This window comes from Musa acuminata, chromosome BXJ3-9 (assembly GCF_036884655.1).
Source record: "Musa acuminata AAA Group cultivar baxijiao chromosome BXJ3-9, Cavendish_Baxijiao_AAA, whole genome shotgun sequence".
In the NCBI taxonomy this organism is placed as follows: Eukaryota; Viridiplantae; Streptophyta; class Magnoliopsida; order Zingiberales; family Musaceae; genus Musa; species Musa acuminata.
Window position 1 is genome coordinate 5,659,061 of NC_088357.1, and position 14,038 is coordinate 5,673,098.

General features: G+C 37.5%; 1 protein-coding gene across 4 annotated transcripts; it reads right to left on the reverse strand.

Annotated features, from left to right (window-relative positions):
• Positions 1 to 496: 496 nt before the first annotated feature.
• Positions 497 to 13,688, reverse strand: LOC103997412 (uncharacterized). 4 transcript variants are annotated; one of them, XM_009418619.3, is made up of 15 exons: positions 13,219 to 13,688; positions 13,019 to 13,104; positions 11,378 to 11,532; positions 11,235 to 11,299; positions 10,913 to 11,104; positions 10,776 to 10,830; positions 9,490 to 9,711; positions 9,210 to 9,343; positions 8,006 to 8,186; positions 7,830 to 7,889; positions 7,515 to 7,751; positions 5,431 to 5,689; positions 5,138 to 5,343; positions 4,653 to 4,703; positions 497 to 1,212 (listed from the first exon to the last, which is right to left on the reverse strand). In XM_009418619.3, the coding sequence occupies exons 1-15, from the start codon at positions 13,392 to 13,394 to the stop codon at positions 922 to 924; spliced, it is 2,370 nt and encodes a 789-aa protein (XP_009416894.1). In that variant the 5' UTR covers positions 13,395 to 13,688; the 3' UTR covers positions 497 to 921. The 4 variants fall into 4 exon arrangements, with proteins under 4 accessions (XP_009416894.1, XP_009416893.1, XP_065023707.1 ...); XM_009418618.3 differs by having other exon boundaries at positions 9,445 to 9,711; XM_065167635.1 differs by having other exon boundaries at positions 787 to 1,212; positions 4,653 to 4,700; positions 9,445 to 9,711; positions 13,219 to 13,538.
• Between the last annotated feature and the right edge of the window lie 350 nt (positions 13,689 to 14,038).

A 14,038-nucleotide genomic window follows, 5' to 3' on the forward strand; every position in this document is an offset into this window, starting at 1 on the left:
TATAAAAGTTACACAAAATAATTATTTATTATGTTAAAAAAATTTTATTTATATCTTGTGGTTACAATTTGAAGGGGACATCAAATTTAAGGAACATTGTTGTTTGGTGTTAATGTACTTTTGCATACGACCGGAATTATTCCACATTTGTATTGATTCACGTTGTGTGCCGAGCTGTCGCCTTAAAAGCAAGTTCCAGTACGAAGCATGATATGTGGTGGTTCGTTACTATTATAGCAATCGTCTATACATCACCATTTGTGCAAGTGACACGCACAATAAGATAGCATCTCAATGAGTTCGATCACAGTTTTACTCGATGTTTTAGAAATTATGATAAATAAAGAACACCTTGTAAGAACAATGAAAATTGTGAACATTTCAAATATGAAGAGAACAATTTAAAGGCACAAAACACGGCGACGAGAGAGGAGTAACCCTCGATCAGAAGATGCTGTCACTACTTCGATAACTTAAGAAATTGTGCGACTGCAAATTGGTTGACAAACAAGAGACTATTATGAAATTGTGCGACTGCAAATTGGTTGACAAACAAGAGACTATTATGAAATTGTGCTACCTATGCAAGCACATGATACTTACATTTACCAGCCGCAGATTACCTTACAACACCTGCAGAACCCTATACCCGAATAAGATATGTTAGAAAGGTGGGGCTACAACATGTACACTCATATAAGAAGGAACTAACATACAAGGCTTTCGGGGGGAAAAGATTCCTCCATACAACCTACATTAGACTGCTTTGTGTTTCATCTCCAGCTCCGTGCACTCCATGCGTTTCAGATCCAGCAAGTTGCAAAAAGCCATCTCAGCTCTTCATGTCAGTGACTTCCCTAATGTTAGTTGGGGAAAAGGGACGGATGGAAAAAGGAGAGAACAGAAGATCGAGCGCAGTCTTTAGAGGAAGAAGTCTGGGAAGGACCACATGATGAATTTGGCAAACATGTCAGTCTCAAGAAACTCTATGTGTGCTGCTCGCCCAATGAATGTATTTAAGTTTCTCCCTTGAGAAGATGTGTCAAAATTCACATCGCACCGCATAAGTACTCGCCTTTCAGATGAAGGAGCGTGGATCTGATCCAAGCAATTGTTGAGCATTTCCATGAAGACATGTGCCTTCTTTGACTGATCCCAAGAGGAAGCCGGGCATGATTCAATTCTGGCAGAATGGTAGGGTACATAACCATCCTGGCAAATAGAAAACATATTCAGGCAATCTCAAGGTGTAATCATTTATTTTGCGTATGGAGAAACATCGTGTCAACAGATACAGCTTAGGACTGGAGGAAGATCAGAGAGTGGATACAAAAGAAATGGCAGTTTGTTTTCATGTTGTTATTTTCCACAGAATGCAAGCACACAGAAGACAGAAGATCAATATGTTTGGAAAGACTCATTATTTGTTGAATGCAAGCACACAGAAGACTAAAGATCAATATGTTTGGAAAGACTCATTATTTGTTAAATGGTATAAAGGAAAAAGAAATAAGAAAATCATTTCCTTTTAGGTTTGAGAGAGGAAAACAAATGCGATATTGGCATTATGTATGAATGTGAGAAACTAAAAAAAAAAGAACTGTTTCCTCAATAAACATACAATTTGGGCACATAATGGAAAAGATGGAAAGTTAATGGATTGATAGGACAGGCATCTGGACTGCCATCAGAAAGCAAAGAACCAATAGACTATGTTCGTGTGTTCCTAATATACATGCCAAGCACTGACGTAGGTGTCAAACTCTCATCCATCAATCTATTATTAAGTAAAAGACATCTTGCTCATTCTTAAAAATAAATGAGATCAAATATTGGTGTTGTATCTATGATGAACTAATCCGATATGAGTTGTTTATGCCTAGATCACTCGTCCAATAAACAACATTTTCATCATTTCGAAAAACTTTAAGCAATGAGCATTTTTTTCTAAAAAATTATAATCAATGAATAAGCTATCACACACGATAATCTGATGTCACTGTCAAAAACCCTAGTTTGAGAATAAGTATAGCAATAGGGAATAATGGTGCCATCAAATGTAAAACAAAATAAAAATATCATGGTTTCAATTAACTTGGTCTATCAGTGAGTACACATGTTCATACCAGTTTGAGCATGGATCTAACTACAGACTAACTAATGCGGGCTAATTACAAATTATCCCTTACAGTTAAACCTCTTTAATATCTCGGTTACCAAACTTAAAAAAATTATATTGGAATCCCTATAGTTATGAAAGTGAAACATCTAGCTCCATTTACCCTAACGCCGTCAGTTTTATCAATGAAGAATGAAAACGATGGACAAAAAAATAATTTCAACGTCCCAGTTACGTTTTTGGTGGTGACGGATGACATTGGTGGTGGCAGATGATGGTGCCGTTGGACGCCGCGGGTGACTATTGTGGTTGAGTAGAGAGAGGTGGTGAGAGGTGAGGCAAAGGGAGAGGAAGAGGATGACGTAGATGCCGATGCTCTACATCTGCATCGGCATCGACATAAATGTAGAGCATCACTTGGCATCTGTAACAGTGCCGACACAAATGTACAGTGGCGCCACCGTTCCCCGTATCGTTGTCAACGCCGACGCAGATGCAGAGGGACGTCACTCTGCATTTGCATCTGCATCTGCATCTGCATCAGCGTCGACGCTAATGCAGATGCTGAGCGACGCTCTACATCTGCATCTGCGTTGGCGCCGACATAGTTGCCAAGTGACGCCAACGTAGATGAAAATGTTGACATCTACATCGTTCTCTTCCTTCTCTCCGTTTGCTTCACCTCTCATCACCGCTCTCCCTTATCTACAAGGGCCACCCGCAGCCCTCAATGGCACCACCTTTCGTCACCATCGAAAACAGAACTGGGATGTTAAAATTATTTTTTTTTCCATCGTTTTCGTGCTTCTATTGGTAAAACCGACGACGTTAGGATAAATAGAGTTAGATGTTTCATTTTCATAACTATATGGATTCTAATGTAAATTTTTAAATCTAGAGACCAAAATACTAAAGAGGTTTAACTAGTATAATTAGCCCGACTAATGCCAACCAATATGCTAATGGACCTTAAACCGATTCAAATTTTATATACTTTCAAGTTTCAACTGCTCCGTGTCAACCAATCGATTTGAATTTATTGACCTACAGCTCTCTCCCTCCCACTCTTTCAATTCACTCTGATGACCTTGGTGAAGGCGATGTCAAAGGGATGAGGTGGTGGTAGCAAAGGCAAAAGCTACAACAGTGATTAGGGCCTTTGAACTCTCTCAATATTGTGAGGAGGCAGCAGAGGGCCTTTTGCTCCTTTTCTCTTATTATATACAGCAAATGAACCACCATTTCATCCATACTAGTCTAATAGGGTAGTGGTTGGATTGTCTTGGTCCAACAGGATAGTGGTATGAGACCCATACTGGAAAATCAAAACCTTGAAATGCATTATAGAAAATTTGGTAGTGGCACAGGGACTGGCACTGAGGTTTGAAACCATGAAATGCGTTGCAAGAAGATTGCACTTACTTTGCAAACATGAAGCTGGACTTAATTATATACCTAACTGTTTTTTATCCGTAAGCCAAGGCGCTAAGTGTTAAAATAGCCCAATGTGGTGGTCATTATTGTATCACACATAATGCAGAAAACTAAAACCAAATCAAGACAATGTAGCCAAATGGAGAATCCGAAATTCACATGCACCAACTTTAGACTTCTAATTCCAGTAAGTATTTTAAAAAGGTTTCACTCAAAAAGAAAGAGAAAGATAAATACAAAGAGAGGGAGAGAGAACTAGAACTTTTGCTACGAATTGCAAATCAAGGTGTTTGCTGTCAAGGTTTTACTTACCGAATCGTACCGCCCGGTACGGGCGGTACGTACCGGTCCGAGAGGCGACCGGTACGCGGACCGCCCCCTACCGGGCGGTACACACAAAAATATCCCGTATCGGCCGTTACGGGTAATATCGGGCGGTAACGGTCGAAATTTCGACCGTTACCGCCCGGTACCATTCGGTAACGGGCGGTAACGCAGCGCCTTTCTCGGCGACGTCGCCGAGGCGACACGACGTCGCCTTTTTCGGAGACGTCGCCGAGGCGACACGACGTCGCCTTTTTCGGCGACGTCGCTATATATATATATATATATATATATATATATATATATATATATATATATATATATATATATATATATATATATATATATATATTAAATAAACGTCGCCTCGGCGACGTCGCCCCGTGTGGGGAAGGAAAAGGCGACGTCGCCGAGGCGATGCGACGTCGGCCAATAAAAAATATATATATATAATATATATATATACATATATCACTCGGTATACCGCTCGGTATACCGAGCGGTATACCGTTCCGTACCGTACCGAGAGATCGTCGAAACTCCGGTACGGTACGAAATTTCAAACCTTGTTTGCTGTTACCATTTATCTAGGCCTTTGTCAATATAAAACCAATTCATAGTTTTGGACGTATAATGTGACAGATCATATAAATTTCAATTGAATAAACCCACATTATCTTTGTATAATTGACAATATTCCATGATTATATAAATCAACGACCAACTCAAATGGAAATAGAAATATGTATTTTAAATATTTTATAGAACATATTACCTGTGGGGAGGATAACAGGATAATGTTTTTGAAATTTTCTAGTGTCTTCTGCTGCAAAAGGATAAGAAAACATATAAGAGACCTGATAATTACAAGCACATGCAAGAAAACAATGAGGCTTCTTTAATTTAGAGAAAAAGAGATGTATAACCCAAGAACTAGAGAAAAAGAACAGAAACAGTGGAGAATAATTAATTGATGACAATAGCTAGGAGTGATAAAAGGAACAGAAACAGTAATAACCAAGTTTTTATGAGGGCTAGCATATTTTGTATAGTGTCCGTATTTGTCTTTCTTAGAAATTTTATAGATAAATACACTTAACAGAAAAATAAACAACATAGTTACATTCAAAGTTTAATATCAACAAAGCATGTGAAGTAAAATTTCAAAATCTTTGTAGTTAAAAAGCATGCCTCTCTACTATAGTTTGTTATATTATGTGGAACTTCCTGCAATAATTAAATTTTGTAGTGCTTTATTACCTTACAAAGCTTATAAAAAAATGTATTTTGGAGATCTGGATCATCAGTAAAAGTAAGTTGATGAATGCACTGAGCTCCCTTGAGTTTTTTCATAAGCCACAATCCTGAATTAAACAATGAATTTGAGCTGTACCAGTACCCTAAATGTGGCCCGGATATTGATATATATGTATACAAGTGCTTCAAGAAAGGTGCCATTACACTCTCTGCAAAATTGCAAATGCCACACAGCTATTAGGAAAACTGTATTAGAATGGATATTTACACAGAACTGTGGATGTATGGGTAATTACCTGTTAAGGCACTCCTTATGATGATGTTTCCAATAGAATGCCCAACAAAGCTAAGCTTTATGTCTTTACAGCCTCCATATCTTGAAAGTCTATCCATCTTCTTTCTAAGGAAGGTGATTACTTCTTCAGCCAACCTACTACCCATTTCTCTAAAATCTCCGGTTGTTTTTTCTTCATTAGCTTCTGACATAAGACATTCAGCTCCAGGATCTATCAGAAGCCATTGGTTCCGAACAAGCCGTAAATCCAGATGGTGCCCCTATTATGGCATAGATCAAGTGTACAAAAAGTCAACCAACCTGCTAGACTAATGATGCAGAGAAATCTTAATCTTATTTAAGAGTCCACTTTGTGGTTAAAACACATGAAGATTGCAATTTTGCATATGCAGTACGATGTACGAAACAAATCATACAATTCAATACAATCTAGGATAAACAGAGATCATGGTTATAAAACAACTCAACTAAAAGATTGAGTTTATCAGCATGCTTTCTGTGTTTTCTTGCAATCAGCACTATCACTGCATTGCATTAGGATCTTCTAAACTCTATATTTTTTAGTTTGATATGGCCTGCAACTAATGCATCACAATCCAAGAGTCAAGTCTTTTATCTTTTAGTTCGATGAATTTTAAGATTTTTTTAAAAAAATTATATAAAATTTTCGGAATAATCTTTATTGTCTTTAGATATTGGTTTATGAGAGTTGTCATCAGTAATTTGGGTTTCATCTTTTTGTTACTCGCAAAGTCAATAAGAGAAGACAGAAATCTTGAAAATGAACTCTGCATAGTCCAGTGACAATATCTATCGACAGCCAGATCATTGTAGTTCGGGTAAAAAACAGGATCCTGACACTAGGTAGAATTATAGCCCTTCCCAAGTGATATCCAAGGATTTTCTGAGCTCCATTTTTTTAGTTCAGGATTCAAAGGTAATAGTTTAGCAGATTTTAATAGCAGAACCATGTACAACAAGCATGTGGCTAAACCAAAATTTCAAGTTGTAATTTCTGTATCTCCGAAAAAGACAAACCTTCGTATATTGGTAAGGCTGTTTTTCTGTGACCTGAGTGACTAAAGTTTGAGTCACAGAAATAGGCTATCTATCTCTAGGGATAATACTGCATACATCGAACCTAAACCCCATATTGGCAGAAGCCTCATGAACTTTGTTCTTTTAGATCCGTTTCTTTGCAGATTATATTCCATGCACTTGTAATCCTTCAATTGACTAAAGCATATTTCAACCAGGACTAGGGAACTCAAAGCTTCTCAATAAGTTTGTTTCAATTTTCCACTAATTCTAAAAAATTGAACTAAAAGAACTTCGATACTAAATAACTAAATAACAAAATCTGCAGAGGTAACTTCCATGAAAACATTGATTGAGGACATTGACAAGCACAATTCTGAATGGACAAAGGAATTGTTAATGTCAACCTAAAGTTACTCTTTCTTAAGCCTTCCATGGAGGAGTTAAAGTCCGCAAGCATTCTTTAGAGTAAACAGCAGTTAAACAGTATTTAAATGTGAAATTTTCCCATATCACCAATTCTAGGAATTTGCCATTAGATAGAAATATAGCAATCACGTTTTATGAAGATAAACTATATGTGACATTAGTGGTTATATTGATACAAAGTGATTCTTAATTACTTATTATACTGGATGGAAGTGACATTAATTACACAGTGACAATAACAGAAAAGGTTTAGTCACAAATAGCAACAAGTTTCTTGTTCCTGCTTTACAAAGATTACTTGAATAAAATAGCAACAAGTATTTTACAGGAGGAAGAAGATTGTCAAACTGGTTCTTAGGATAGAGCATAGGATGGACAGCTAATGTAAATCCTGCAACAGAAGGCAGTTAAGAGGATGAATTTGACGACAACAACAAATAGGAAGCACATAAACATGCACATACAGTCAACTATTACAAGTTTAGAACATGATTCTGGGAGTGTTACAAAAGACCATGAAAGTAAAGACACATTATCTGTAAACATATCAAGGAAAACTACTAAGCTAACATGACAAGTATATAAAGAAAATAACTACCAGTAAGATGGAGAACATGCCTGAAATCCATGCACAAACACAACTGCTCGTAGCACACGATTACTCCTCTTAGGTTCCAGAGTGAATCTGGGTACACCATTTTTTCCAAAAGCTGTAGGTATTGCAGCAGCATTCTGATTCAAAGACTGCCAGGCTGAATTGTTAGGAAGATCAATGACTTTCTGTTCCACTAGAACAACAGGAACACGTGAAGGGTCACCAAATATATGCATGTCTTGAATAGAGTGGCTGTTTATCTGCATACACCTATGAAATTTAAAATCTCAACAAAATAAAGTTAAGCACTAAAGATTTAAAAAATTATGATATCTTACTTTCATTTGTGCAATACTTTTCCGATGAAGTTCAGCACGTGTTGTTGCACTTTGAGCTGGCTGCACATAACAGAAAATGAACTCTTTTAATATCTTCAATAGATCAAAATTAGTCTTGGATATAGTTACAAGTCTATCATTAAGTGAAACTGCTAAAACATTAAATAGCAGAGTACCTCATCGCTGGACTTCCTCAAACCTACTACTTTTCCATGGTGAGAAGGATCATCAGCTCCACTTCTCATGTAACGATGGGGAACTTCTATCTTGGAATAAACCAACCATATAGACCACTCTGCCTCACGATTCATAGCCCAGACACCATGGAGATGCTCAAGTATTGAAATTCTATTTACCCTAGAACAAAATAAACAAGCTTGTTTGCATATGTTCTAAAAAATAGTAAACATTGTCGATCTTTAGATATAAACTTTTCTTGTAACATACATCTTGATATTCTGAATTGACATGCATCCAAAAATTGACTGAAACAAAATTGCATTTGATGAAACTAAAGACATAAAACTTAAAACTAAAGCCAAAGAACTTAACATTCCACTTCTTGAATCTCTAATTATTAGTATTTCACATTCAGAAAACCATCAGTAACATGTCACATGCTTTCCTTGTATGTTGGGAAAACTAGAATGGAAAAATCTTAGCATTCTTTTTTCTTCTACAGGCTATAAAACTTAACGAACAGATAAATTCATACATAATCTGACTAGGTTCAGGGTTTTGAATCCCGGTCCGTAACAGCATACCGAGCTCTGCTCGGTACGGTACATACCGGTATGTACTGTTGGTACGCCAGGGCATACCGACAGTACACCCTAAAACCTTAAAAATACCTTCACCTTCCATGTCAGGGCATATCGATCGGTACGCCTCGATAATGGTCAAAATCCGGGGTAGCACCGGTCGATACGCCTCGGTACCGATCAAAACACTGGTACCACCTGATAGAGGGCGGTCCGCATACCGGTATCCTCTCGGACTGGTACGTACCACCCATACCGGGCAGTACACTTCAAAATTGAGAACCCTGACTAGGTTCATGTTGTTGTTTAAATTTTTTTACCCTATTGTTTGACATAAATTTTGCACTCTAATTATCACTAAAGCTATTGAAGAAAGCTTATATGCGAGCATATCAACATTTAAAGTCCCTAAGAAAATGTTAGATCACTTCATTCTATAACAGAAAGCTTGACTATATTTCCAAAGTCAAGGAAAAAGAAAAAACAAAATTGATGATATTGTAAAAGATGCAATTTCAACATATCACATGCATAATTCAGAACAATTCATTCCAGAGGCCAGAAGTCTCTGTGTCAACCAATGGGAAAGAAAGATTAGAAGTCGTTGAGTCCACAATACCTATGGAACTTCAAAAACGTATTCCACAAAAAAGATAGTTGGTTGCCGAGAGTGAAAAATAGATCCAACAGTTCATCCTTGGACAACGAGTAGAAAATGACATCATTGCCAAAATCAACAGTACCATTTGATTTCTGCATAAATAAACAGATACAAAAACTGGTAAGAAATCTTAAATAAAGAGTTTTTCCACTGTAAAATAAGAATTCCAATTGAAATGCAGCAAAACAAGCACCTCCAGAATATTCTGTAGCATGCCAGCTAAATGTCCAACACCCACCTTTGATCCAGAAATGACTGAATTTGCAGTAGATAAATCATTCCTTAATGAAGAATCTATAAACTCAAATCTTCCAAGATTTAGGTCAGCAAACTGCAAATCATCAATACTTTGACCCAATGCTTTGCTTAAGTTTTTTATTTCTTCAAGAAGTAGCTCGCGTGAAACTAACAGTGATTTAATAATTTCGACTGCTTTTGAGCTCCACCCCTGACCCACTAACTGCAAAGAAATACCATGATTCAGCCATATGCAGGACATCTGAAGCAAAAAAGCATGACAAATATATGCACAGTTGATAAATGCATGGGACTATTCCAGAGCAATTCACAAATTATTTAGGATAAGTTCTCAACTTGATGGGCAGAAATGTGCATGTAATAATAAACTAAACAAAATTTTAAAGACCACACGATGATGTTCAAAATTTACACTAAGGCTTAACGTTCCACCCGGATCAGTACATATTGGCTGGTACATACCAGTCCGGGCTTGAACGAGAACATGGACCATCCAACTTTAATATCCTCAAAACCTACCACTGAGGTGAACCAAAGAACACATAGTAACCATAAACTTTCAAGTTTCATAATGAAGTAAAAAAAGAGATACAAGATAATGCTAAATTCATCCTTTGACAGAACCATCCATCTTAACCTTCTATAGTTTAAGATCAATGCACCAACATTTGCTTGATATGATATCCACTGTAGCAACTCAACAGTTGGAGAAGAAAACCTTCAACATGTTAGGAACATATTTACTTGGATGAATAATTAGGTATCACTGTATCAAGATATTTTAGCAAACATGGATGTGCCACTTAAACTTTAAATTTGTAAAAAAATTGCATGACAGATACTATGGTCCACAATATAGCAAACATGCAGTAAAAGATCAGCATACCCGATGCTAAATAATGGGGCTTCTTTAGCTTCTACATAAAGAAGCTGATGGACTTTAGATAAATAGTCTCATTTTTCTTTAATACTTCCCTCACTATGGTTTCTTTAATACTTCTCTATATAGGATTCCAAAAGCATCAAAATAGCTTAGTTCCTTGCATTTTTTATATAACTACCATACTGATGTTGCAAGAAAATACTACACCAAAAAAAACATGCATCTCTCTCTGATGGCGAAACTGATTACTCCTTTCATATATCTTACATCATCATCAATGGTTACAAGAACCTCAGAAGAAACTTGCACATAATCCAAGAGAAAATCCCAGATAAAAGATAACACCAAGAGACTTGCAATTTCTTGAGTCAAAGGATACTTACATGGTTGTGTTCTTCATGGTATTCATCAGAAATATGTTCCATCGTCACAGAAGCACTACAATACATCAAAATTCAAAATTATAACACAGAATATAGCAGTAAACTTTAGTAAATATGAAACAGTAACTTTCACAAACCTTGATAGCTTCTCTTGGGTGCTAGCACCAGCTTTCAGGTAAACAATGTGTACACTTAAATCAACAAGCACTGCATGGAAAGCATCAAAATGAACAGGACAGTATGAATGCAGACCAAAGAGTGCTCTTGGAGGGATCTTGAATTCATGGACAGCAACTGGAATCATATCAAAAGAGGCCTGAATTTCATGGCTGTAGGAAGAAAAATAAGAGATTTAAATTGTCATTGGAAACAATGATAAGCACTATGAATTAACCATGGATAAAAACAAGTAGCTAACAAGCACAAAGCTCATAAACTATGATCACAATTTTGGCTTACCCATTTTCCAAAATTGGAGCATACATGAGCTCAAACTTTAGTATAACTGCAGATATTAATGGTTTCTGGCAATAAAAGTGCAAAGGTGTCATTATCTGGGAAATAAATATTACTTCAAGCAACAGGTTAAGAGTGATGCCAACCTCATCCTTCCCTATGGCAAAATTGAAAGATACCATAACAGATAAAGGAACATCCTGCCTAGCATATTTAATTTTGAATGGCTGGGTAGAGAAACTATGATCAGCATCATCAATTCTCCAAACACCCAAAAGGTCATCTGAGACTGTGTTGGGAGCTGTACAATTTACCTAAAATGTCAATACACATGATACAAAAAACATCATGCATGAAAACAATCCATTAGCTTTTCTGGAGTTAAATATGCGTAAAACATTACAAGATTATGCATATAGTAGGCAAGATATTTAAATGATCCACTAATATGACAACAAATAGAACTAAAGTGCAAAAGATGTCTAACAGCAACAATGCCTGAAACCCACCTATTTGTGTTGTAGTCAAATGGTTGCTAACCCACTAAAATCCCAACCTAGAAGTGATTTGGAAGTTGGTTCTACTATAAGTCGAAAATGCCGAACTAAGGGAACTGTGACATACATGAATCTTTGAATTTTTTTACCTATTCTTCTTTAAAATTGAGTTGATTTAAGTGATAATTATATAGGAAGCATTTAGATTTCAGAGTCATAAGTAGAACTATTTCTAAGATAACATATAGATCCTGGAGAGACTTCTAAGTTTCTTATTTATTAAAATTAAACTATGGGACAAAGACTGAAATACTAACCATGTCGATCCGTACAAAGCAATATCTTTACCTATTCAAGGACTGAAACACAATTTTATTGAATTGGTTAAGAACATGACTTACCACTTGGTATGCTTACCATTCTGAGTGTACCAGGCTATACAGGAAATCCACCTACCCAAAAATCCCAGTACACTCCCATCCCTTTTTCCCACTCTTATCATCCAATACCCTCTCCTTTCCATTCTTTCATTTGCTCTAACTTCTCAATCTCTTACATTCTCACATGCAAATCTTCGTGTTTTACAAGTATAACTTTGATTACAAGAAAATAAAGCTTAAGTTTCAAGAAATCATCCCTGTGTTTCACAAATGAAACGTAAACCTGAAGCTCAAATCAAATTTTATACTTAGTTTTGTTGATTAATGCATTGTGCTGGAACTTTCTTCACCTTAAGGTCATGATTCCATGTTTGGATTTTGGCTCTCTTTATAGATCCATGGATAAGCATTTTCCAATTTCATGTTGAAATGAGGCTGGATTTATGAAAATTTAGCATAGTTCTACTTGATTCTAAGTCGGATCCACTTATATCTGACCAAGATTTATGTAAATCCAGTACAGTTGGATCTGCTTCATAAGCAGATATAATAATGACAACTGCAATTTTACTGTTCAATAGCCAACACAACAATACTTGTCAAAGACCTAAGCAGCCTACTATCGCAATTAGTGGCACACACAATATATCAAACATTTAATTACTTCAATTTTTTAAGTTTCGATCTTGAAATTTGGGCACAACTTCTCGTTATCTAAAAATGTATGCAAACGGCTGACCAACCCAACTTGTTAGAAGATACTACAACAAGATTTACGCTCATAACCACATGAAGCATCATATTGGTTCTACTTCTACCAACAAGACGAAACCGACCATCACTATCAAGAGACTACTCAAGTAGCATCTAGAAAACCAACAACATTGCTCGGAGCATCTAAAACAAGTACCTTCATACTGAATAACTCTGGACGGAGTACCGCAAGAATGCAGGCTGCTGTCTTCCCACCGCGCACTTATCTTTATCTGGTACCATCTGCTTAACCAACCAGAACAAAATTAGGTATTTCCAAAAGTCCAGATTGAAAAGCTCACAATTCTCCTCACGCAATGAAATTAAACGGAAAAGGAGTAGAATTTAAAGCATTACCCTTGCTGAAAGAGATCGAGGTTATGGAACCGATGAATGTAGATGGCGATCTCGTGGACTGTCTCTAGCATGTCTGGCGGCTGGAACTTAACTCGCCGCGGCCTCGCATCGAGCAATCTCTTCGTGGGTGGGGTCTTCGGGTTCAGGCCGATGAGGTATCTCATCCGCCGAAACATATGTGACCGGCGACCGTGATCGGCCTCAGGACTAGCATCCCTGCACCCGAGAACTACGATTTGCGAGAGGAAACCAGCCTAATTCTCATCTGAGTCCACCCGATCCTTTTCCTACTCCCAGGAATACAACCAAGAGGCAAGGAAATGGATCGTGTCCTTTTAGAAGACCGGTGGATGGAGAGTTCTCGACGCGGATCGAGGGTTTCTTCTTAATTCCACCACCGAAGAAAACTAGGGTTTTGGGCGTGATCAGGGGAGGAAAGAGACGGAGACAGCGGGCCGCTTCCACTTTTGCCCGTGAGACGGACGGAAGGTGAGGCGAGTTCACGTGTGCGCGCACACCATGCACGCCAAGATCTGACCAACAAGAAGAAGCCACCGCGTCACTTGTGCTTTTATGGATGCAGACTCTAAGTACGTGGCACTTCTGTAGTTCTTTATACATGACGCGTGTGCATTGGACGGTGAGGCTTTCCTGACTTCGCATAACACTAGTTGGGAGAGTGGGACGCTGTCGATTTGACGATGACTTCCTGAACCCTGGATGAGTCCAACCAGGCGAACAGCACCTAGCACCGATGTAGATCTATCAACAGTTGTCCGTGGAATCACTGGGTAGAAGGTCGACGGCAAGGATTCCGAGA